At 46.4% G+C, this 24,142-nt stretch overlaps 3 protein-coding genes across 5 annotated transcripts; 1 reads left to right on the top strand and 2 right to left on the bottom strand.

The window, feature by feature from the left end:
• The first annotated feature begins 6,178 nt into the window (after positions 1-6,178).
• On the top strand, positions 6,179-7,838 carry LOC133948508 (protein SCO2 homolog, mitochondrial). The gene is made up of 2 exons (XM_062382306.1): positions 6,179-6,399; positions 6,951-7,838. The coding sequence occupies exon 2, from the start codon at positions 6,966-6,968 to the stop codon at positions 7,788-7,790; it is 825 nt and encodes a 274-aa protein (XP_062238290.1). The 5' UTR covers positions 6,179-6,399; positions 6,951-6,965; the 3' UTR covers positions 7,791-7,838.
• A 211-nt stretch (positions 7,839-8,049) lies between these two features.
• ncaph2 (non-SMC condensin II complex, subunit H2) lies at positions 8,050-18,373 on the bottom strand. Of its 3 annotated transcripts, none has more exons than XM_062382305.1 (20): positions 18,216-18,373; positions 13,295-13,459; positions 13,056-13,157; positions 12,921-12,982; positions 12,758-12,836; positions 12,541-12,597; positions 12,345-12,424; positions 12,069-12,238; positions 11,662-11,789; positions 11,462-11,542; positions 10,876-10,939; positions 10,683-10,784; positions 10,394-10,438; positions 10,192-10,262; positions 10,002-10,116; positions 9,809-9,901; positions 9,684-9,733; positions 9,493-9,594; positions 8,666-8,815; positions 8,050-8,573 (listed from the first exon to the last, which is right to left on the bottom strand). In XM_062382305.1, the coding sequence occupies exons 2-20, from the start codon at positions 13,400-13,402 to the stop codon at positions 8,433-8,435; spliced, it is 1,800 nt and encodes a 599-aa protein (XP_062238289.1). In that variant the 5' UTR covers positions 13,403-13,459; positions 18,216-18,373; the 3' UTR covers positions 8,050-8,432. The 3 variants fall into 3 exon arrangements, with proteins under 3 accessions (XP_062238289.1, XP_062238287.1, XP_062238288.1); XM_062382303.1 differs by lacking the exon at positions 18,216-18,373 and adding an exon at positions 14,233-14,343; XM_062382304.1 differs by lacking the exon at positions 18,216-18,373 and adding an exon at positions 14,233-14,338 and having other exon boundaries at positions 13,295-13,462.
• Positions 18,374-19,450: 1,077 nt separating this feature from the next.
• Positions 19,451-23,804, bottom strand: socs2 (suppressor of cytokine signaling 2). Its single transcript, XM_062382308.1, has 3 exons — positions 23,271-23,804; positions 20,993-21,191; positions 19,451-20,784 (listed from the first exon to the last, which is right to left on the bottom strand). The coding sequence occupies exons 2-3, from the start codon at positions 21,117-21,119 to the stop codon at positions 20,300-20,302; spliced, it is 612 nt and encodes a 203-aa protein (XP_062238292.1). The 5' UTR covers positions 21,120-21,191; positions 23,271-23,804; the 3' UTR covers positions 19,451-20,299.
• Between the last annotated feature and the right edge of the window lie 338 nt (positions 23,805-24,142).

Here is a 24,142-nt window from a genome sequence, read left to right as displayed (position 1 = left end):
CTGGAGTCCTGAGGGTTAGCAGTCGGCCGCTCTCTTCTCTCCACTCCCCCAACGCAGGACTCACATTCAGGATGGGAAAATGGTATTCCTCTGTTGTTGTCCACTAGTCAGCCTGGCTTTGGCTCTGGGCGAAGGTCCGAAGAGGCTGGGGCAGTGACTGCCAGACCTCGTCCACGAGGCTCCGCAGCATCCTGGTCGATCGTATCCCCGTCACCTCCGCCAGCCTCTCCAGTGATGTCCGTGTCAGGTGGCCCAGCTTCCCTATTCCGGCCTCCCTGAACCTGTTTTGAACTGTTGATGATGAGGATGTAGACGTTAGGACCAGGAAACCATTGTTGAACAGTGGCTCCTCAAAGAGCCACATCCCAGGCGTGGGGTCAGGAGGCCTCGTGAAGTTGAGCGTCCTCCAGGCCTCTATCACAGATGCATAGAAATGACTGAGCCCAGTCAGTCTGTGCTGAGGAGAGTTTAACAGGAACAGCTGCTTGTCATACCCGAGGCCCCCGGCTCTCCAGAGCAGCAGGCGGGCCACAGCCGACCAGCACCGTGTGGAGCCGTACAGCAGCCTCTGGGCTGCCTGCAGCCTGAAAGCAGCAGTCCTGGCGATGATGTCTGTAAGACCCTGGCCCCCCTCTGCCACAGGGAGGTACAGCACGGACGCCCGCACCCAGTGATGGCCCGACCAGAAGAAGTCCACCAGCATCCTTTGCAGTTGTTCCATGAGTCCCGGTGGAGGAGTAAGCACCTGGAGTCTGTGCCACAGGGACGCTGCAACCAGGTTATTGACAATCAGAGTTCTTCCCCTGTAGGACAGCTGGGGTAGCAACCATTTCCATTTAGACAACTTGAGCTGCACCTTCTCCAGCACTCCCTCCCAGTTCTGCCTCTCTAGCTCTTCACTGCCTAAAAACAAACCGAGGACTTTCAACCCTTTCACTCCCCATGTCAGGTTCCCAGGGAGACGGGGTATTCTCCCTGGATCCCACTGACCAATCACACATGCCTCGCTCTTTTGCCAGTTCACCTTTGCTGTTGTAGCCTTTGCATATACTGCCAGACTGCCCTCTAGCTGTTCTATGTCCCCCTGATCCTGGACCAGGATGTTGACGTCATCAGCATAAGCTGATATTATAACCCGGGGACTTTGAGGCAGCTCAGGCAGACGCAGGCCTTTCAGACGAGTTCTGAGGCGACACAGGAGAGGTTCGATGGCCACGCTGTAGAGCTGACCTGAGATCGGACAGCCCTGCCTGATCCCTCTTTGGACTGGTACCGGTCTGCTCAGCCCTCCCCCCACCTTCACCACACAACATGTATCATTATATAATAATTTCACCCAGGACAGAAAGTGCTCCCCTACACCAAAAGCCTGCAGTGTGGCAAACAGGAATGACCGATCGACACGATCAAATGCTTTCTCCTGGTCGATGGAAATAATGCCAATATTCATATCATATATCTTACACACATCAAAAATGTCTCTCATTAAAAACAAATTGTCCTGAATTGACCTACCTGGTATACAATATGTTTGGTCAGAATTAATAAAAACTTCCATAAAAACCTTGAGTCTATTCGCTAAAACCTTAGATAAAAGCTTATAGTCGCTACATAAAAGAGAGACAGGTCTCCAGTTCTTTAGCAGAGTAAGATCCCCTTTCTTTGGAAGGAGTGATATGACCGCCCGTCTGCAGGAGGCTGGAAGAAGCCCTTTACCCAATGCCTCCTTCAGGACATCCAGCAGATCCTGTCCCATGATATTCCAGAAATGTTTTAAAAAATCTGCTGGTAATCCATCCAACCCTGGTGACTTGCCTGCAGCCATCTGTGATACTGCAGTGGTGAGCTCCTCCAGCGTGATGTCAGCACTCAGGGCGTCTCGCTCACCTGGGCTCAGCTGTGGGAGGTCCTGCAGCAGCTCAGCCACAGCTTCCCCGTCACACTCCTCTGCCCCAAACAGGTCGGTATAGAACTCCACCGCGTGTCTCCTCATCTCCGCTGGTTCTGATGTAATCCTCCCATCCGGCAGCCGGAGACACACCATCTGCTTCCCCTGGGCCACGGATCTCTCCAGGTTAAAGAAGAAAGTGGTGGGTGCATCTATGTCTTTTAATTTTTGGAACCGCGCTCGAACCAGAGCTCCTTTGGCCCTCTCCTGGAGAAAGGAGTTCAGTTGTTGTCTTTTATCCTTTAATGTCTCCGCGTTGGTAGGCACACTTTCCAGCTCCTTAATGTCGGCCTCCAACTGCTCCATAGCTTTTTTTATGTTGCCTGTAGCGTATGCAGTGTACTGCTGGCAGAAGACCTTTATCTGACCCTTGCCGACCTCCCACCACTGACCCAGGGAGGGAAACAAGACTTTCTTTGAACACCAGTTGGCCCAGAAAAGTTTAAAATTCTCACAGAAATTTAAATCATTTAAAAGCTTAACATTAAAATGCCAGAAGGACCCAGGCTTTCTAGCAGGCGATAAAAGTAGCTCTACTAAAATCAAATGATGGTCTGTGAAACCAACCGGGTGGATTTGACAGTTTGTCACCCTGGTGATAAAATGAGCTGATATGTAAAATCTGTCCAGCCGGGCCCCACTGACCCTGCCATCCGTTATCTTGATCCAGGTATACTGCCTGGTGGACGGATGTTTCCTCCTCCATACGTCCACTAGATCCGCCTCCTTGACTGTCTGGCCCAGTACAGAGGAGGACTGAGGATGGAGCTCCTGTCCTGTTCTGTCTAAAGTGACGTCCGTGCAGCAGTTCCAATCCCCCCCCATTACTATACACTCCCCTTGTCCAACACTGTCCAACTTGTTTTTTAATAATTTAAAAAGAGTAACCCGTTCAGGACCTTTATTTTGTGCATACACGTTGATAAAATTAAAAATAATGCTGTGTATTTCCACCCTTACATTCAGAGCTCTGCCTGCCACGATCTCTGTGCTTGATAAAAATGTCATGTTTAATGAGGGAGAGAATAAAACAGCGACTCCAGCGCTCAGGTTAGAGCCATGGCTGAGTACGTGCTGCCCCCCCCACCATACTCCCCAGTCTGTCTCATTCAGGCAATCACTGTGAGTCTCCTGTAAAAAAAGGACATCCAGCTTTTTTACTTTAAAAAGTTCTGAAACTAAGAACCTTTTGTGCGCACTTCTACCCCCGTTAATGTTTAATGCGGCTATTTTTAATGCCATGAGGATAAAAAAAAAAAAAAAAAAAAAAAAAAAAAAAAAAAAAAAATAAAGCGTAAAAGGACAAACAGGTAAACACAGCGGAATGAAAACACCCAGTGATGAATGGTCATGGTCTTTATTTACAGTTTTTCCTCCTCTTTGACCGTATCTTGCATGGAAGACCTTTTTTTGCTGCAGTCACATGCTTCCTGAGCCTGTATCTGCGTTTTTCATCCAGGACATCCGTCCCTACCTCTTTCTGGAGGGAACTGACTGTCTGTATGAATTTTTTAATATCTGGGAAGTACTCCGCCACCTCCACTGCTTTGCCAAATGATTCATCTAAAAACTCATTGACCTCTTTTAATGAATATAACTCTGTGCTAATTGAGCCGCTCTCAGCTACAGACACATTGTCTGATTCGTAGTCATCCTCCACGTCCATCTCACTAACCTGACTGCAGTCTACTTCAGCCTGTCTGGGTTCTGCCTGCTGTGCAGACCCACACTGCATCCCCTGCTCCGGGTTGGCAACCAACACCTCTCCTGTTATGACCTGTTTCTCACTTATCTTCTCCTGCTTCGACAATATCTCAGAAGCAGGCGCAGCAGAGGGAACCTCTGCGCCACTAACAACAGCTGGACCTCCAGCAGCTGGAGCCGGCACAGCCGGCTCGGCTGCTGCCGGAACCGCCGCCGCCGAAACCCCCGCAGCCGGCCCGGGACCCACCGGACCGACCGCACCCGGCCCGCTATCCACCGGAACTACCGCCGCCACCGGCACCACCGCAGCCAAACCGGGCTCCGCAGCCACCGGCACTCTCGCGGCCGGAACCGCTTCAGCAGAATCCTCAGCCGCAGAGGACGCAGCAGCACCGGCCGCCCGTCCCCACGCAGGCTTAGTCCCCCCGGCGCTGCCCTCCCCTCCCTCCGCTCCAGCGGACCCCGCCGCCCGTCTCCCGTGCGGGCACGTCACTTTCTTGTGTCCCACTTCTCCACACTGAAAACATTTCATGCTTCCCGAGCTCGCGTACACCATATAGAAACTTTCTTCATGGCGAACCCGGAAAGACACGTCCAGTGTGTGAGACTCGTTTTCAAGAAACATGAAGGCTTGTCTCCGCAGAGACTGGACATGCTTCAGCTTCGTGTCCTTGCACCCCAGACCCACCGCGCGGAACCCACTCGCGAACTTCCCAAAACGCCGCAGCTCTCGCTCCAGAGCTTCATTTGGAATAAACGGAGGGACACCTGACACGGTGATCCGGGTGGAGGCTACCGCTAACGGGGACACCTGAATAAACTCCTCCTCAACTGTAACCCCACTTTCAATTAGCTGCGTGACTGAGTCCGGATCTTTGAAAAAGATCACCAGCGCCTTGTTCATTCTGGAAGCGTAGGTGATGTTCCCGTGCCCCACCTGCTCCCCCACGGCCAACAGCACCTGCTCCACTGTGGAGCTGAGCTGAGGCACCAGCCTGACGCCATGTCTCAGGGACATCGGCGGCGTCCCTGCGGACGCCATGCGCCACGAGACACGCACAACACACAGACAAACTACACTACACGTACACAATCACTCCACAAACACTACGAAACAATGATCATACAATAAACATACAGAAACCTGAATAAGTTTGAAAATCGCTTTGCTTCACCTCCTCTCTTCACAACTACACCTCCACCAACGAAGAAGAAGAAGAAGAAGAAGAAGCTGAGAGGAACAGAAGAAGAGGAGAGGAGCAGAAGAAGAGAAGAGCAGAAGAAGAGGAGAGGAGCAGAAGAAGAGGAGAAGAGCAGAAGAAGCTGAGAGGAACAGAAGAAGAGGAGAGGAGCAGAAGAAGAGAAGAGCAGAAGAAGAGGAGAGGAGCAGAAGAAGAGGAGAAGAGCAGAAGAAGAAGAGGAGAAGAGCAGAAGAAAAAGAGGAGAGGAGCAGAAGAAGAGGAGAAGAGCAGAAGAAGAAGAGGAGAAGAGCAGCAGAAGAAGAGGAGAAGAGCAGAAGAGGAGAGGAGCAGAAGAAGAAGAGAAGAGGAGAGGAGCAGAAGAAGAAGAGAAGAGGAGAAGAGGAGAGGAACAGGAGAAGAGGAGAGGAGCAGAAGAAGAGAAGAGCAGAAGAAGAGGAGAGGAACAGAAGAAGAGAAGAGCAGAAGAAGAGGAGAGGAGCAGAAGAAGCTGAGAGGAGAAGAAGAGGAGAAGAGCAGAAGAAGCTGAGAGGAACAGAAGAAGAGCAGAGGAGCAGAAGAAGAGAAGAGCAGAAGAAGAGGAGAGGAGCAGAAGAAGAGAGGAGCAGAAGAGGAGAGGAGCAGAAGAAGAGAAGAGCAGAAGAAGAGGAGAAGAGCAGAAGAAGAAGGGGAGAAGAGCAGAAGAGGAGAGGAACAGGAGAAGAGGAGTTGTCATCAGTGTTTGTGTGTCCACTCGTGTTCACTCTGATCTGTGGCTCAGACGTCAGCTGGTCTGAGATCAACACAATCATCTACAAAGGGAAACGAGCCGTGAGGACGAGTGAAGACAGGAACTGAACCAACCAATCACGAGCCAGAAAGAATTATCACATTACAGAAGTTTGATTCGAACATAATCATCTCATTATGAAAAGTGGATCATATGCTATAAAAAATATGAAGCAAAACTCAAAAATGAACAAAACTACAGCAAGTGACTGTTGTTATTAACGTGCATGTAGTTTATCTCACTGTGAGCTTCGTTTGTTCTACTCTCATCTGGACTCAGCCAAGTGGCGACACCTGGTGGCGGATCTTTGAGTTACAGCTGTGAACGAATTTGCTGATAAAATAAAATAAACTCTTAAAGTTTGTTTACTTGAATTCTCGCGTCAGATTTAACTACTTGATAATATTTTATTTTCCTTCCGGTGGAAATTTAGTGTTTAGAGGAGCCTTTCCGGTCTTTCAGAATAAAAGAAGGCTTTTATCGAATCAGCGGAGACGAACGGAAGTCAGTTTCCTTAGGATGCAGGTCACGTGTTAATCACCCGGAAGTTGATCGCTTACATGTTGTTTGCGGAGGTTTGGACTCGAGGTGACCCGGGATCCGGTTCTTACGGTGCCGGAGGATCAGCGTCACGCTAAACTACCGCGGAGGTCTTTGCGTCTCACCGGGTCTCACCGGGTCCTACCGGGGTCCCGCTGCCTCCACCTGAGTCTGTTCCGTGTTGTCGGTGTGAATCCTCTGAAGAACCCGGTGATTGACGGGAGCGCAGCTGAGAACAGGTGAGCGTTCAGGTTTCGTACTAATTTTAAATCATGTAAAATATAAAATCATAAATCAACATTTGTTCAGTTTGACTTCAAATTAATTTGACACTTTGTACAGATATTTCATGTTTGAGTAGAAATCTTAAAAATTGAATCCACTGATAATTTGTCAAGAATAAAGAGAAACTAATTTACTCAGTTCAGGTCGTCTTCTGAGGTAACTTAAGGTCAAAGGTCAAAGTATCAAATGTGCATCAAACGTCCATCGATTAATCTGCACTTTGGTTTTAGATGAATTGAATATTTTGTGGTAAAAAGAAACAAATTAAAACTGTTCACATCACATTAAAAAAACTCATTGATTAGAAGAAATGTATATTGATAAATTCCAGTTCAGTTATAGCTTATACATATAAATGTTATTATACTGACTTTTCTTTTCACTGCATCATCTACTTTTACTCTGATTCTCTCAGTTCATGTTCTCATACTTTCACGTTAGTAATAATACTTGTACTTATATTTCAATAAAGTATCTGATTACTTCTCTTGTCTTGTTTGAGCAGGAACTCATCTTAAAGATGTCAGTGTTGCGGTGCATTGTGGGTGGACTGCGTCTTCCTTGGGTCCAGCAGACACTTGTGTCCTCACCGTCTCTAACTTCAGCGAGTGTCCTGGTCAGACCGAGAGGACGTCTTCCTCGTCTTCCTCCACAGCGACTCCTGTCTGCGGGGGGGGACTCGTCAGTTTCTGCAGTGAAGCTGAGGCTCAGGACTCGTGTGGGGGTGACCCTGCTGTGTGGCGGCGGCGTGCTGGCCGCCTGCTGGTACGTGTACGAGGAGAAGCAGCAGAGGTTCCGGCGACAGCGCATTGAGCAGCTTCGGCAGGTGGCTGTGGGCCAGGGGAACTTCAGCCTCCTGGACCATAGGGGGCAGCGCAGGACCAAGCAGGACTTCCTGGGCAGCTGGGTGCTGCTGTACTTCGGCTTCACGCACTGTCCCGACATCTGCCCCGAAGAGCTGGAGAAGATGTGCGCGGTGGTGTCGGCTCTGGACCGGGACACCTCGCTGCCGCCCGTCCAGCCGCTCTTCATCACCGTGGACCCGGACAGGGACGATGTGGCGGCGCTGGACCGGTACGTCAAAGACTTCCACCCCCGTCTGATCGGACTGACCGGAACATCAGAGGAGGTGAAACACGCGGGGCAGGACTACAGAGTGTACGCCAGCCCCGGACCCAAAGACGAGGACGGAGACTACATCGTGGATCACACAATCCTGATCTACTTGATCAGTCCGGACGGGCTCTTCCTCGACTACTACAACAGAACCAAGAATGAGGAGCAGATCGGCGAGAGCGTCAAGAACCACGTCAGAAACCAGGTCAAGCTCGGAGAAGTTCGCTGAGACACGAGTCGGTTTCATCAAATAACAATAAAAGATTCAAAATCTGAAGTTGTTCAGTTTGTTCGACCGGACGATTAAAGCTCTGAGCGTCCTCAGTGCGTCTGGAGGAGTCCGAACAGGAGACGTGTTTTCAGACATGAGGCCGAACTCGAGTCGTCTCATCGAGTCCGTCCAGAGGAAGGTTCTGCTGCTGATTGATAGAAATGAGTTTCTGACATTTGATTGCGCTAATGATTAATGCAGAAATAATAATACTGAATACTGTTTTTTCAGAGATTTAATACATTTTCTGTTCTAGAAACAAAACGAATCCAGATTAACGAATGAATGAAAATAAATGTTACGTGCTTTGATCCACTGAATCGTCGCCTGGTGACAGTTTGGATATAAAAAACATTTGAAGTCTTTTCTGAAGCAGAAAGTTCAAACCTGACAGCGACAGAGCTTTTCAATTAAAGTCTCAATCGGTAAAACACTTTAATATGCACATTGGAATTCAGAGCAGACCCATGATTCATGTCGTTTTGGTCATGTGAATCACGTTAACAGATTTTTCAGAGTTCAGATTAAAATCAGGAGCCGAGGGTGAAGGTGGAGTCCGTGTCTCCGACGGTTGGTGGTGAATTAAAACGTCGTGTGAACTCACTCCGATGATTTGAGACCGAAGCCGTCGGACTCGAATCTGTCCGTCGCTCTGTCCGTGCTGAGCAGAGTCAAACCCATCGAGTCCAAACCGGAGTCCAGACCTTCAGCGCTGTCGATGTCCACCGTGTAGTCGTTCGCCTGAAAGAGACACGGACACACATTCATCTCTTTGAGTACGTGTGTGTGTGAAAGTGTCATGGCTGCTTCAGACCAGCGAGCGTTGGATTTACCAGCTGCAGTGAAGCCAGCAGATATTTACAAGCTTCAAAGTTGTCCAGCCCGTGGACGAGAGACGAGAACGTCCTGTGGTGACCGACGGTGCTCAGCGCTCGCACGATCCGGTCTCCGTAGTCCCGGATGTCAAACACGGGACGATCCTCCTGAAGCAAAGAGACACCACAAACAGGACGTGAGGGTGGAGGTCAGAGTCGAAAGAGACGTGAGGGTGGAGGACAGAGTAGAGGTCAGAGACGTGAGGGTGGAGGACAGAGACGTGAGGGTGGAGGACAGAGTAGAGGACAGAGACATGAGGGTGGAGGACAGAGACATGAGGGTGGAGGACAGTCGAGGACAGAGACATGCGGGTGGAGGACAGAGTCGAGGTCAGAGACGTGAGGGTGGAGGACAGAGTTGAGGTCAGAGACGTGAGGGTGGAGGACAGAGACGTGAGGGTGGAGGACAGAGTAGAGGTCAGAGACGTGAGGGTGGAGGACAGAGACGTGAGGGTGGAGGACAGAGTAGAGGTCAGAGACGTGAGGGTGGAGGACAGAGTAGAGGTCAGAGACGTGAGGGTGGAGGACAGAGACGTGAGGGTGGAGGACAGAGTCGAAAGAGACGTGAGGGTGGAGGACAGAGTAGAGGTCAGAGACCTGAGGGTGGAGGACAGAGTCGAAAGAGACGTGAGGGTGGAGGACAGAGTTGAGGTCAGAGACGTGGAGTGGAGGACAGAGTTGAGGACAGAGACATGCGGGTGGAGGACAGAGTTGAGGTCAGAGACATGCGGGTGGAGGACAGAGTCGAGGTCAGAGACGTGAGGGTGGAGGACAGAGTGTTCTACCTGCAGGTCCAGTTCAGGCCGGACCTTGTCCTCCCAGTCTCTGACCCGTCGGGACAGAGCCGTCTCCTGAGTGTAACCTCGACAGTTCACCACCAGCTGCTCCTGAAGAACCGGATTCAGAAGATGTGTCAACTTTTCATACGTTGAATATTAATCTTGAGTTGAGGATCAACTTTGAGGAGGTCACTCACCACACGGAGCTTCACCAGGTCTTCGTAACTCAACTCGTCCCTCTGAGCGTCTGCACAGAAGAGACACGGGTCACGTGACGTCGGGGGAAACAGGAAGTTGAGATCACGTTGTTCTGACGCTTTACCTGCTGCTAGTTCGTCGGCTCCGCCCTCGAACTCGGCGGGGGGGTCGTCAGGAACCGCTTCGTGTTCGTTGTCGGAGTTGTCGTCGTCTCCACCTTTTTAATATTCATTGAATCAGTGTCACATGGACCACGTGTGCTGTGAGTGTGTGTTATCATTAATTCTATAAAACATCTTTAACTGCACAAGGTTTACCCAGAAGGTCCGGGTGTCTGAAGCCGTGCACAGGCTCCTCCTCCTGCCGATCTGGCCCCGCCTCCTCCGGCTGCAGGAAGGTCCTCCGCAGCTCCACATCAGAAACCACCACACCCTGATGACATCACAGCATTGACCACGCCCATTCCATCCTAAATACTAGTACCAAATAACAAGTGAAGCAACTCACAGTTTGTCTGTAGATTCTTCTCTGAGTCTTCACTTTGTCTTTGAGTGTCTTCACGTATATGTAGTTCAGGTCTGTGGGAATCAACACAACACACAGTTAAACACAGTTTACACACAGTTTACACACAGTTTACACACAGTTTACACACAGATGACCTGTGATTGTGTTTAACATTTGTAAAGTATAACCAGATAAAACAAACCTATAAACTTGGGTCCGTTTTTTAGTTTGTGCTCCGGAGGATCAACTGTGACAAAACAACATGAAAAGACCACAGATATTAAACTCAGATATTAAACTGAGATATTAAACTCAGATGTTAAACTGAGATATTAAACTCAGATGTTAAACTGAGATATTAAACTCAGATGTTAAACTGAGATATTAAACTGAGATATTAAACTCAGATGTTAAACTGAGATATTAAACTCAGATGTTAAACTGAGATATTAAACTCAGATGTTAAACTGAAGGTTAAAGTCGGTCCTCACAGGTTCCTCTGAACCAGCTCCTGAAGTCCTGAAGTGGAGACGCTCGTCTTCGTTTCCTCTTTCCTTTGTCGTCGAGGCCGTCGGGAACCTTGTAACATTTTTCTGAAGAAAAAATCCCAAACTCAGTCAGTGACAAGCAAAACAACAACAACAACAACAACAATTCTATCTTCCTCTTAATGTTCACGTCCACCTTGTTTTAACGGTTTCTCTTCACCGAGAACAGAATAGGGATCATGAAACGTCCAGATGTTCACCTGAAGGTGAAAAACAGACATTTAAATTACATTTCTGAAAAGTGATCACATTTCCAAATGGCCGACCTCTTGTCATAAAGAGACACGACGAGGTTGATAATTCAACGCTAAGGGAACTTTAACGTTATAAAGATGCAGTCAGAAGAGTTCAAGAGTAGAAGTGTGAGTTCTAACATCCTGACAATGAAGTTGTAATTTTTACAAACAGAATTGTAATATTTTGCGAAACTTAATTTTCCATATTTTGAGAAACAAGCTGCAATTTGATTATAAGAAGTCTCAAATCTCGATGCTTTGAGATGATCAATTTCACAAGAGATTACTTCACCAAAAAAGTTGTAATAAAGTACATTTAATTTATGTACAATAACAAAGTGGTCATTTCACAGGAGAAAGTTTCAACCTTTAAAATTAGTCATCATTTTATAAAACATTCAGCTGTAATTAAAATAAGATTGGAGGAGATTGTCTGTTCTGATCGTGAGGTTTGTTATTGACAGATTCTCTGATGAGTGAACGTACAGCAGGGGGCGCCTCCTCCCTCCGCCGCTGGTCGGCCTCCACCTGGCGGCGCTCTCGAATCACCCGCCCGTCGCTCGGAGCCTGACACACATTAAAGACAAACAATAAAGTTTAGACACACAGTGAAAAATCAACCTGACGAGGAGATTCCAGAGCTTGAGGTGATGAGAGCAGATCAGAGAACAGCTCAACCCGGAGACCTGGTGTCTGTCGACGTGCTCCTCTGCTTCCTGGTCCAGCTCCATGTTGTTGTCGTCTAAAGGATAGAAGTTCTCTGCAGCATCACCTCCATCACCTCCATCACCTCCATCACCTGCATCCAAAGCTCCTGGATAAAGTAAATTAAAAGATTACATCAACGACCATGTAGAATTATGCTTAAAATTCAATTCATACAGAAGTAATGAAGGGTTATGTTTTGTATTTCTGACTGGAGAAGAGTGGCTGAGTACAGATCAATGATTCAAATATTAAATAATTGAATTAAATGAATTGGATTGTGGAACAGCTGTTGAGTCGTGATGTCAGAAACAGATGTGATCCCCGTTCAGATCAACAGATGATCAGAATCAGATCAACGTGACGTCTTTGCAGCTGATGGATTTACCTTCCTCCTCCTCCAGCTGCTGCTCATCTGCATCATGAGGAACATGCAGAGACTGGACAGGAAGTGAGTCCTCTTCAGACCTGGATCTGAGGAGGATCATGTCCCTGTTTCCTGGGATGTACAAGTTCATCCTGAAATCCTTCTGACTGCACAGCACCTCGCCTTTCAGACTACACACAGACACACACAGTGTGATTGTCAGTGTTAGAGTCTTTAGTTTTTAAATGATAACGTTTGTGTAGAGTTGTGTATTTTGAAAGGTGTGTAGACTCCGACCTGATGAGAGGAAGTTTGTTCTTCTCATGAGTTTCAGGAGGAATCAGAGATGCAGGAGGAAGAGGAATCACGTTCACCGTCTGAGAGACACAAACAGATCCTACTGAACTCCAGGTGAACTGATCCAGGATCAGCTGACTCATGTTAATCTACAGGTAGACTGTGAGTGTGCGGAGTCACAAGAGGATGAACCGACCTTGTTGACGCTGGTTTTCTGTGTGGTGTCTGTGACTTGGATTTCCAGAGGCGTGAACTAAAACAGAAAAATCAACAACTGTCTCTGATGCTGACGGCAACTTCCCACATTACCCACAATGCCTTGTGCCAGCCCCTGTGGCAGAGTGTGAATGGGATGCTTCAGACATGGATGGTTGAATGAAACTTGATTAAACTGTTGGACTCGTGTCTCTAACCACATTCTCGTCTTCATCCTCGTCTCGACTACCCGCTGCTGCGTCGTCCTCCTGGGACTCGGCCGACTGTTTGCTCCGTCTGTGGTCGAGGTGCGTCAGGAAAGCTTCGTTAAGAAAATCATTCATCAGGGAACATTGGATGTTTGAAGGATCAGACTCTTACTTCTTGTTCCTGTCGTTGATGTACTCCAGAGTTTGATAAACGAGGCTGTGCAGCAGCTCCACCTGAAACCAGAACACAGGTTCAGTCAGGCGTCTCAGACCCGTCCCCTGGCACCAGGTCCTCCTGCGGTCCAACCTTCTTGCTGTAGATGCAGGCGGAGCCTTGGATGAGCAGCGCAGCTTCGGCAAAGTTCAGGCGGAACTTTCCTCCATCGAACGTGATGCACATTTCATCCAACTGCACAGAGAAGAAACAAAAGAGAAATCTGGTGAAATCTCCTCCACCAACCAGGACGTGTTGTTTTCACAAAAACACAGAGTGACAACAACAAAGTCTTTTTAATGTCATTTAACAGCTTCCCCCCCCCCCCTTACCTCCTCTAAATAGTCGTTGAGCTCCGACGCCACGTCCACGTCCCAGTTCTTGGTGAGTTCTCTGATTGGCTGCAGCAGGTGAGCAAACCGGCTCTCGGTTGACTCCATCCCGTCCTCCTGTCTCACGTCCTCCTGTCTCACACCAGGCACCAGGTGGGGGGGAAACTGCTTCCAGAACAAAAACAACAAAGATCCTTGATATCTGGCTCCTTCCTATTTGACTATGACACACAAGCAGTGAATGTACTGGACTGAATTACACGTGTAGAGACATATGATTTTCTATTATTCACTCTTGTACAGGTTTGTCACTAAAAGTAATAAAATAAAACTTTCTGCCCAATGAATCATTAATGTACCAGGTAAACAGTGTTTTCCTCTGGAGTACTTCATGGACTGATGTACTTAAAGTACTTGAGTATAAGTATTTAGTAACTTTAATATGATGGAATAAATGTTTAGATTCTGACAGTTTGCAGAACATTTCAAACTTTGACCATTAACGTGACGTCACCAGGTTGAATCTGATCCTGTTCCAGTTTCTCTGTGAAGCGACTTGACTCGATGACGTGTTGGATCTGAGCCGAACCAGTTCAGCCACATGACGGAACCAGCTCACTACGTCACGTGTCTCCTGTTCGTCTCAAAGTCTGAGTCTGGTTCGAACGTTTCCTCCTCGACCTGAACCAGTTCAACATTCAGCTGAACCAGTATAACGTTCAGCTGAACCAGTTCAACATTCAACAGAACCAGTTCAACGTTCAGCTGAACCAGTTCAATGTTCACCTGAACCAGTTCAACATTCAACAGAACCAGTTCAACGTTCAGCTGAACCAGTTCAATGTTCACCTGAACCAGTTCAACATTCAACTGACCAGTTCAACGTTCAAGTGTCTGAACGACGTCACGTTTTACAGTTAAACAGGAAATAAACTCACCGAGTCAGAGAAGTGTTGTTAGCAGCTAGCATTAGCATTAGCTCACAGTCAAACTACCGCCACACACTCTTCTTCTCCTGTTCTCTCCATGTAGCGCTGCGGCGCTGACTGCTGCCCCCTGTCGGCCCCAGGGGGTGTTTCACAAGTATTATATTTACATTTTTTTTAATAATGTATTATATTGTACTATTATTGTTAATATAGAATCAAAAATACAACAGACTAATGACACTTATATATAAAGATTGGTTACATAATAATACTTAATATGAAAGATCAATGTAGAGTATTGAATGAAGTATACCCTCAGCCCGTTTTAAAACAATGATCAATAAACACATCATGTACATGTATGACAGATACAGACTGTCTGCTGGTCATTGATGTGGTCATGGTTACCATGTCAGGGGCGACCAACGTGTCAAACGATGAGGGTCACATACAGAGTGTGTGTGTGTGTGTGTGTGTGTGTGTGCGTGTGTGTGTGTGACTGTTTGACACGTGTGTGTCTGATTCCAGCAGTTAAACAATGAAATGTCTCCGTCAGCAGATCTTAATAAAAACCCTCTTAATAGTTCCAGTTTCCTGGTAGAAGAATTAGGATCAAACTCCATGTTCTCGTCTTTCTGAGAAACTGTGAAGACAAACATGAGGACGGCTCACTGTAACACACAGACACACACGTCACACACACTGTCATACACCTCACACACGTCACACACACCGTCCAAACTAACACATTGTCAAACAAAGACACACACGTTACAAACACTGTCATCCACCTCACACACTGATACACACCGACACACACACCGTCAAAACTAACACATTGTCACACACTGACAAATAGTCACACACTCCTTCCAAACTAAGACACTGTAACACACTAAAACACACATGTCACACACTGACACAAACAGTCACACACTGACACACACCGTCCAAACTAACACAGTGTAACACACTGACACACACTAACACACTGTAACACACAGTCACACACTGACTCACACCTCACACCTCACACACTGATACACACTGTCACAAACCTTCACACTGTAACACAACAGATGTGTCACACATTTATCTCCAGTTTATGTCAGAAAACATTTGTCTCTTTAACAAAAACAATCTTCTTCATCAACTTGGCTTTTTTAATTGTTGTTTCCTGACTTTATTCTCTGATTATCTTTTAATGGATGATTTCAGAGATCTATTATATTACATGTGTATGATCATATTTACAATCTGAACTTAGTGTTGAATCGTAGCTTCAGACTGAAACAGTTTCACTGCTCAGTGACACTTCAGGTTCTCTATCTCTCCAGTCCACCTTAAATCTCAGAGGCCAATAGAAACTCAGCAGGAACTGTTGAGGAATTAAAGTGTGTGTGTGTGAGTTGTGTGTGCGTGTGTGTGTGTTGTGTTTCTCAGACTCAAAGTTCTTGACATAATTTCAGATGAGTTCCAGGAACACTTGTAAAATCTGTTGGAAAAGAAAAAAGAAAAAAAACATTAAAGTAGAATTTAAATGTTTTTTATTTGGCTGGATGACATCACATGATTTTAATAAAAAAAACACTGAAGTAAAAAAAACTATTTCGCTAATTTATTTATGTTGTTTAAATGAACAGTCCACACATTTTTTAATATAAAATCTAAGAACTCCAGGAAGACTTCTAAGGACGTGTTGTGTAGTTGGTGTTTGTGAAGCAGCAGCAGGTTGTTGGGTCCGACTCGTTCACAACAACAGAAACATGTGGGAACATGTGGGAACATCCAGGTGAGGGGCGGGGTCTGGGTAGAGGGGAGGAGCCTGTAGAGCAGCAGGAGGCGGGACATGACGTATAAACTTAGCTGTGGACAGATCAGTGTTGTTGTTTACATCTCATCCACACGGGCGTCGGCCCTCATCACCAGAAGATCTGGAACCTCCTCGTGTTTCCAAGTGGACGTCTTCGTCTTCTTCGTGTCCGGCTCCTCTTCTTCATCCTGAGATGTTTGTGTTCTTCCAGTTTCACGTCACGTGTTAGAAACCTCATCAACACGTCCACTCTCTCACTGGGAAGCTTCCACACATTGTCCTGCTGGTTCCTCACATGGACTCACTCTGACATGTTACACACATTTTACTGGGCGGCTGCAACACAACCTCAACACAAGCCACGTGTCCTCTCTTGTCTCAGACTCAGTCGTCTCGTCCTCATGTTTCAATCGCCCTTGTCTCGCTGAGCGTCCATGGTTGCGTTGGTTCTAACGTTGTGGTCAGCTCGTGCATCAGATCAGGGCGTCCTGCAGGACAGACGGGTGGACGTCAGCAGCCTGTAGAGACTCCAGCAGCCTCTGGACCCTGGCTCTCTTCCCCTCAGATCGTCTCCACTGAACCAGGCCGGCGAGCGCCGCTCCGTGAGCGCTGAGACCATGATCGGACCGACAGCGAAACAAAGCCTCCGCCGACAAACCCAGATCCATCAGCACCAACTCCCACTCGGCTCCGAGTCGAGACGCCAGCCGGGACAACTCCCGATCTGAAGGAACCCTCTGGAGAACCGACTCTGGAAGCTGCCGGTCGTCTGCAGAGAGACATGTGAGATTAGAGGACGAGTGAAGAGCTTTGGAGGCAAACTGAAATCTGGGATTAAAGTCTTCATGTAGAAGATATCATCAACCACTGAATCTGAATTAAATCAATACATGTAAATATTTGAATCCTGACTTTAATCTGGATTCAAATGTCTGAATCTGAGTTTTAATCTGACACTTCCAGGAGGTATTTGAGTTCCTTTTTTCTGTCACAAATTATTTAATGAACATTTTCTCTGGAGCAGACGAATCGTCAGAATCCAACTGGAACGAATGTGCTTTTATTGTGAAAAACGACCGGTCGTCTTTGTTCACTTTGTTTTGTTGAAGGTTCCCAGGATTGAATTCTAATCTTTATTTACACTGACGTCACGGCTCTGTGCTGTAACATCAGTTCTCAGTATGTGGCAGTGGCTGGGGGGGGTGTTCCGTTGTGTCTGCGTTCATTGGACGACAGCATCGACACAAACAAGAGGAAAACAGTTCTTTCAGCTGGTCTGCAGGGGGCGTGGCTGAGGGATGAGTGTTCCTGTGGGTCAGCGTGACACCGGACGTTTGTCACCGACTGTCACCGACTGTCACCTCAAAGTGTTTGTTCAGGAAAATCTGCTCGACAGCACAAAACACAACTGCACCACTTTTGTTGTCAATCATCTCCACCTTCTTCTTCTTCTTCTTCTTCTTCTTCTTCACTTCCTGGGATGGAACACAAAATCTTCTTCAGTCGACTCATGTCTTCTATAAATAAGTGAAGCTGCTGCTTTTTGAGAACAAACGTGTTCTTTGTGCTTCTGTTCCACTGGTCCGCTGTTCCACTGGTCCGCTGTTCCACTGGTCCGCTGTTCCACTGGTCCGCTGCACCAGCTGATAGCCGATATTTTCCAGTTGGATTAAATCTCAACATGATCAATAATCTGGTTCATGTTTACGCATCAAGTCACTGAGTTTTCAGATGATGGTTTTAAATGCTAACATTTGAGAAATCAATATTTTAGCTGCAGCGGCAACATACACACAAACGTTACCGGTCCAGGCTCAGACCTGGTCTCATGTGATCCAGATCATTTTACAGAACCCGTCATCTCAGTGAGCCTCTGGTCCAGGTCTGATCTGATCTGGACTCATGTGGTCTCCCTGGACTGGTTCTAGACTCCAGGTGAAGTGTTTGGTGAAGATCCGGATCACCAAACTACCTAACTAACTAACTAACCTTAATAACTGACAAGCTTAGTAACCCACTGACTCACCAAATAAATAACTTCCTACCTACCTATCTAACTCACTCACTCACTCACTCACTCACTCACTCACTCACGACCTACCTACCTAACTAACTAAGTAACCTTAATAACTGACTAAATAACTAACTTCTGGGGTGTTTTCTCCCGCCCTGACCTCACCTGTGGATCCGGCTCCTGGTCCAGCTCCTGATCGAACTCCTCCTGGTCCAGCTCCTGGTCCAGCTCCTGATCGAACTCCTCCTGGTCCAGCTCCTGGTCCAGCTCCTCCTGGTCCAGCTCCTGGTCCAGCTCCTCCTGGTCCAGCTCCTGGTGCAGCTTCTAATCCAGCTCCTGGTCCAGCTCCTCCTGGTCCAGCTCCTTGTCCAGCCCCAGGTCCCGTGGTGTGGAGGTCCAGCAGCAGACGCTCTCGGACCCAGCTGAAGTCGTCCAGGGCCCGCAGGAAGCAGCGGAAGGCCCGGGGCCCCCTGCGGGGCAGCAGCTCCAGGAGCCGCAGCGTCTTCCGGCGGCTCGTGGCCTGGGACTCGATGTGTTCCACCTGAGCTTCCGTCAGAATCTCGTCCTGGAACAGAAGCGGAACGATGGAGTCGCTGACCTGCAGCTCCGCGGACAGAAAGCGTGTGTTCCTCCGGAGAACGGCTCGGTGAGCCGGGTCCATGTCACAGTTCGAGTCCCCTCATTATCTCCACATTTAATCATGTCACAGTGAAAACCACCCGGACCACAGCTGCAGCACTGTTATTGTGTCCGACTGGAAACATGTCGAAGCGGAACCTTCTGCTGACACGTTCAAACCTGAAAATCAATTAGTTCAAATCACTGATAATTCTGCTCCAATCAGTAATAAGATAAAGCTAAGATAAATTACACTGATTTAAACTCTTGTCACTTTCACCTTCCCTCCTGCTGCACGTCAGCATGTTAACAGTGACACACTCTTCTGTATTGTTATATACGTACAGAATACTACAGAATTACCTTAGTTACATTTTTTATTTTATATCGTCAGCAGTAAACCTAAAGCGCAATTGTCTCTTCTTAGTTATTTAATCCCCATTAATCCAAGGTTTTGACTGAAATCTCTCTACTGGTGAATGTATCACTTAAATATGAACTAATGTCATCAATAATAACAATCATATTTATATACATTCCTTATCTTTTCACCTGGATTTGTTTCTCTTTTCTGGCAGATGTTGTTTTCCACAAAATAAATTATGACCTGTGTAAATAAATATACAAAAAAAAAGAATTAAATAGAATTTGTCATATAATTGATTGTATGAAAAGGTTTGTTTAATTTTACAATGTTTGTAGTGTTGTCGATATGACCACAGAAAACTCAAAAGAAAAAGAAGACAGTATAAAGATTTGAGTAAAAAGGGATTGAAACCAACTTGATGAAGCACCGTATGAAACTTTATTTATCTTATGTTTGACAGAGGCCCCGAACCCGCTGTGTGTGCAGCTTCTGTACATCACACAGTGTGACAGCATCAATAAATAGGTTATAAAAATCAAACAGCTGTGATATGTACAAACATCTGCACTTCCTGTTACCTTCAGTAAATATAATTTTACTCATTTAGCCACAGAGCAGGAGACGGAGCCCATTCGACGATTATAGAAAATAACAGAAGAAGAACATCATCAACATGAGCATCGAACCTGTGAACAAACATGCAACAAGTCGTGTTTACCTGAGAGAGCGACCGTTTAACGACCAGAGTGTCCAGGATCTATAGCTGAGGACTGACCCCTCCCGACCCAGAGGAGCTGGAGGAGGCCGGAGGTCGGTTTATATTCAACCATGATAACATTTGACCAGAGCGACATGACGTTTGTTTAAACTGCAAAAACATTCAGATTCATTTGATGTAAAAACAAATTGATAATTTGATTTCATAGAGCTACAGTTAAATGATGTAACCACAGACCTGGGTCATAGGTTATTGATCATAAAACATTTTAGACAAGTTTTAATTTGAAACTGCTTAAGTGTGTGTGCAGGTTGTGAGTGTGTATCTGGGGCGTGATGTGTCGCTCGTGGTCAGTTTCTGTGTTAACGTCTGCATCACACACAAACTCCGCCTCCTTCCATGACGACTCACCGGCAATTATTGCCTGTGGCTCTGACCGGCCTGTCGGCACCGATGATGGGACTGATCCGAGGTCAGGTGGCGTTGAACACACAGCTGATGCCTTGCAGTGGTACTGCTCCACCCGGAGGTGGAGTCGCTCTGTGTCTACACATTGTAGGCGTAGTCTGTCAGATAGTCCCTCAGTCTGTTGGGCAGCGGCAGATCCTGGACTTGCCGCGTCGTCTTGTTGATGGCGATGCGGCACAGGTGCTGCAGCGCTGGCGTAGCGGTGTACATAGGTTTGGTGAGCAGCAGCTGCACCGTGCCGTTGGGTGCCGCCGCCGCCGCCGCTGAGAATTGAGGGTCTGCTGTTGTGTTGTCGCTGGTCTTGGAGAGCATGACGTAGTGCTCCACCAGGTGGACCACGCTGTCAAACTGCTTCAGCTTCGGCCTCACCAGAACCACAGAGTCAAGCTTGAATTTACCATGTTTGTACTCAATCCTCAGGTTGGTGGGACCTGCCGATGTCATGGCGGAGATGGTGAACAGGTAGTCCCTCTGAGAGCTGTCCCGAACCAGGAAGGTGCCCTCAGCTGCGTCCTGCAGGATCTCTTTGGCCTCAGTGGCGGTCAGAGTTCCCCAGTACCAGCCTGGATAGAGCAACCACATGTTAGAGACTCATGGAACATATCTGTGTAGTTTAATGAGAGGAAAATAATCCCAGTTGATGACATCACTGATTCTTTAAGAGAATCTCAGACATACAAAGACCTAAGGATGTTTCTCAAAAGTTTCTGATTTGAACTTACGTCTTCATACATATAAATACCGAATTCGTCAGTAAGACGTGGTTATCACCTGTGTTCCTGAGCTCTTTCATGGCTGAGGCGATGCGGCTCTCGTCTGATTCAACAGCTCTGAGGTTGTTATCAACTCGTCTGTTGCTCTCGATAGTTTCTGTTGAGTCGGACGACTGGAAGGTCATCGGACAGATCGACCTTCAGCCCGGCGTCAGGCCCACAGCTCAAACATGGAGAACTGGGTTTCTATCCAGGTCCTGGAGATAAATAAGAACAATCACAAGAGGTTCAACACTGCAGCTGTAAAATACTGCATCATTGTAGAGCTGCAGCTGTAAAATACTTTATGATTATAGAGCTGCAGCTGTAAAATACTGCATCATTATAGAGCTGCAGCTGTAAAATACTTTATGATTATAGAGCTGCAGGTGGAAAATACTTTATGATTATAGAGCTGCGGGTGTAAAATAATGCATCATTATAGAGCTGCATCTTTAAAATACTGTATGATTATAGATCTGCAACTGTAAAATACTGCATCATTATAGAGCTGCAGCTGTAAAATACTTTATGATTATAGAGCTGCAGCTGTAAAATACTGCATCATTATAGAGCTGCAGCTGTGAAATACTTTATGATTATAGAGCTGCAGCTGTAAAATACTGCATCATTATAGAGCTGCAGCTGTGAAATACTTTATGATTATAGATCTGCAACTGTAAAATACTGCATCATTATAGAGCTGCAGCTGTAAAATACTGCATCATTGTAGAGCTGCAGCTGTAAAATACTTTATGATTATAGAGCTGCAGGTGGAAAATACTGCATCATTATAGAGCTGCAGCTGTAATATACTTTATGATTATAGAGCTGCAGCTGTAAAATACTGCATCGTTATAGAGCTGCAGCTGTAAAATACTTTATGATTATAGAGCTGCAGGTGGAAAATACTGCATCATTATAGAGCTGCAGCTGTAAAATACTTTATGATTTTAGAGCTGCGGGTGTAAAATACTGCATCATTATAGAGCTGCAACTGCGAAATACTACATGATTATAGAGCTGCAGCTGTAAAATAATGCATCATTATAGAGCTGCAACTGCGAAATACTACATGATTATAGAGCTGCAGCTGTAAAATAATGCATCATTATAGAGCTGCAGCTGTAAAATACTGCATCATTATAGAGCTGCATCTTTAAAATACTGTATGATTATAGATCTGCAACTGTAAAATACTGCATCATTATAGAGCTGCAGCTGTAAAATACTTTATGATTATAGAGCTGCAGCTGTAAAATACTGCATCATTATAGAGCTGCAGCTGTGAAATACTTTATGATTATAGAGCTGCAGCTGTAAAATACTGCATCATTATAGAGCTGCAGCTGTAAAATACTGTATGATTATAGAGCTGCAGCTGTAAAATACTGCATCATTATAGAGCTGCAGCTGTAAAATACTTTATGATTATAGAGCTGCAGCTGTAAAATACTGCATCATTATAGAGCTGCAGCTGTGAAATACTTTATGATTATAGATCTGCAACTGTAAAATACTGCATCATTATAGAGCTGCAGCTGTAAAATACTGCATCATTATAGAGCTGCAGCTGTGAAATACTGTATGATTATAGAGCTGCAGGTGTAGAAAACTAAATCATTTTAGAGCTGCAGGTGGAAAATACTGCATCATTATAGAGCTGCAGCTGTAAAATACTTTATGATTTTAGAGCTGCGGGTGTAAAATAATGCATCATTATAGAGCTGCAGCTGTAAAATACTGCATCATTATAGATCTGCAACTGTAAAATACTGCATCATTATAGAGCTGCAGCTGTAAACTACTTTATGATTATAGAGCTGCAGCTGTAAAATACTGCATCATTATAGAGCTGCAGCTGTAAAATACTGCATCATTATAGAGCTGCAGCTGTGAAATACTGTATGATTATAGAGCTGCGGGTGGAAAATACTGCATCATTATAGAGCTGCAGCTGTGAAATACTTTATGATTATAGAGCTGCAGCTGTAAAATACTGTATGATTATAGAGCATTTAAAGGAAACAGGGTGATCAACAAGTTCTTCTGTTCTGATAACAAGTGAGTCACCTATTGAAAACTGATCAATATGTGTGTGTACACACACACACTGACACACAAGAGGGGGAATACAGGAGATTTCAGTCAGTCAAACCCTCACCTGTCCGTTACCGAGTAATAGACATGCTGATGTAACACCAAAGGACGCACGCGCACACACACACACACACACACACACACACACACGCACACACACACACACACACACGCACGCACACGCACACATCTCCTACCTAAGAGCTGCTGTTAGCTAGCCGTTAGCCGTTAGCTAACAGCTTTTAGCTTTAAGCCAACAAACCGCAGCAACGTCACTGAGTCCTCCACGAACAGAAACATTCACCGTCCTCGTCCTGTACTTGTAATTGGTCCCGGTCCTGTACTGGTCCCGGTCCTCGTCCAGTACTGGCGGGTCCGGGTCACACACAAGGTCCAACCTGTCAGTCAGAGCTTCAGTCCGCGCGCCGATTTATCCCAGTTTACCGAAAATCACCGAGTGAGTCCGAGTGTGCGTGTCTGTGTGTCTCAGTGTGTCTCAGTGTGTGTCTCAGTGCGTGTCTGTGTGTCTCAGTGTGTGTCTGTGTGTCTCAGTGTGTGTCTGTGTGTTTCTGTGTGTCTCAGTGTGTTTCTGTGTGTCTCAGTGTGTTTCTGTGTGTCTCAGTCTGTTTCTGTGTGTCTCAGTGTGTGTCTGTGTGTCTCAGTGTGTGTCTGGTGTGTGTATGTGTGTGCCTGAGCTTCTACAAACAGAAAATCAAGCTGAGGAACGAAAACACTAAAGAAGCATTTCTAGGAACTTTCCAGGAACATGGTCACATGGTGCACGCATACTATTTAAGGTGGAACTCTCTCACACACAGACCCACAAACACACAAACACACCTGATTGTAACCTTAGGAAGTGCAGGGTCTTGTCGGTGATGAGTAGAATCATATCGAATATCCGGGTCGATCTATTAGTTTATCTGTATTTTACTGGGAGCCAGTGGAGGTGATGGGAGACTGGGCTGAACAGCTGAGCAGGTACTGGTTCATATATACATTAAATATGTATTTATATTACATAGATTAAATATGATTATAAATGATATAGATTATATATGTTGACAGA

The sequence above is a fragment of the Platichthys flesus genome, chromosome 23 (assembly GCF_949316205.1).
Source record: "Platichthys flesus chromosome 23, fPlaFle2.1, whole genome shotgun sequence".
Classification (NCBI taxonomy): Eukaryota; Metazoa; Chordata; class Actinopteri; order Pleuronectiformes; family Pleuronectidae; genus Platichthys; species Platichthys flesus.
The sequence above is the reverse complement of the archived record's forward strand: the minus strand, read 5'-3'. Positions and strand labels throughout refer to the sequence as shown.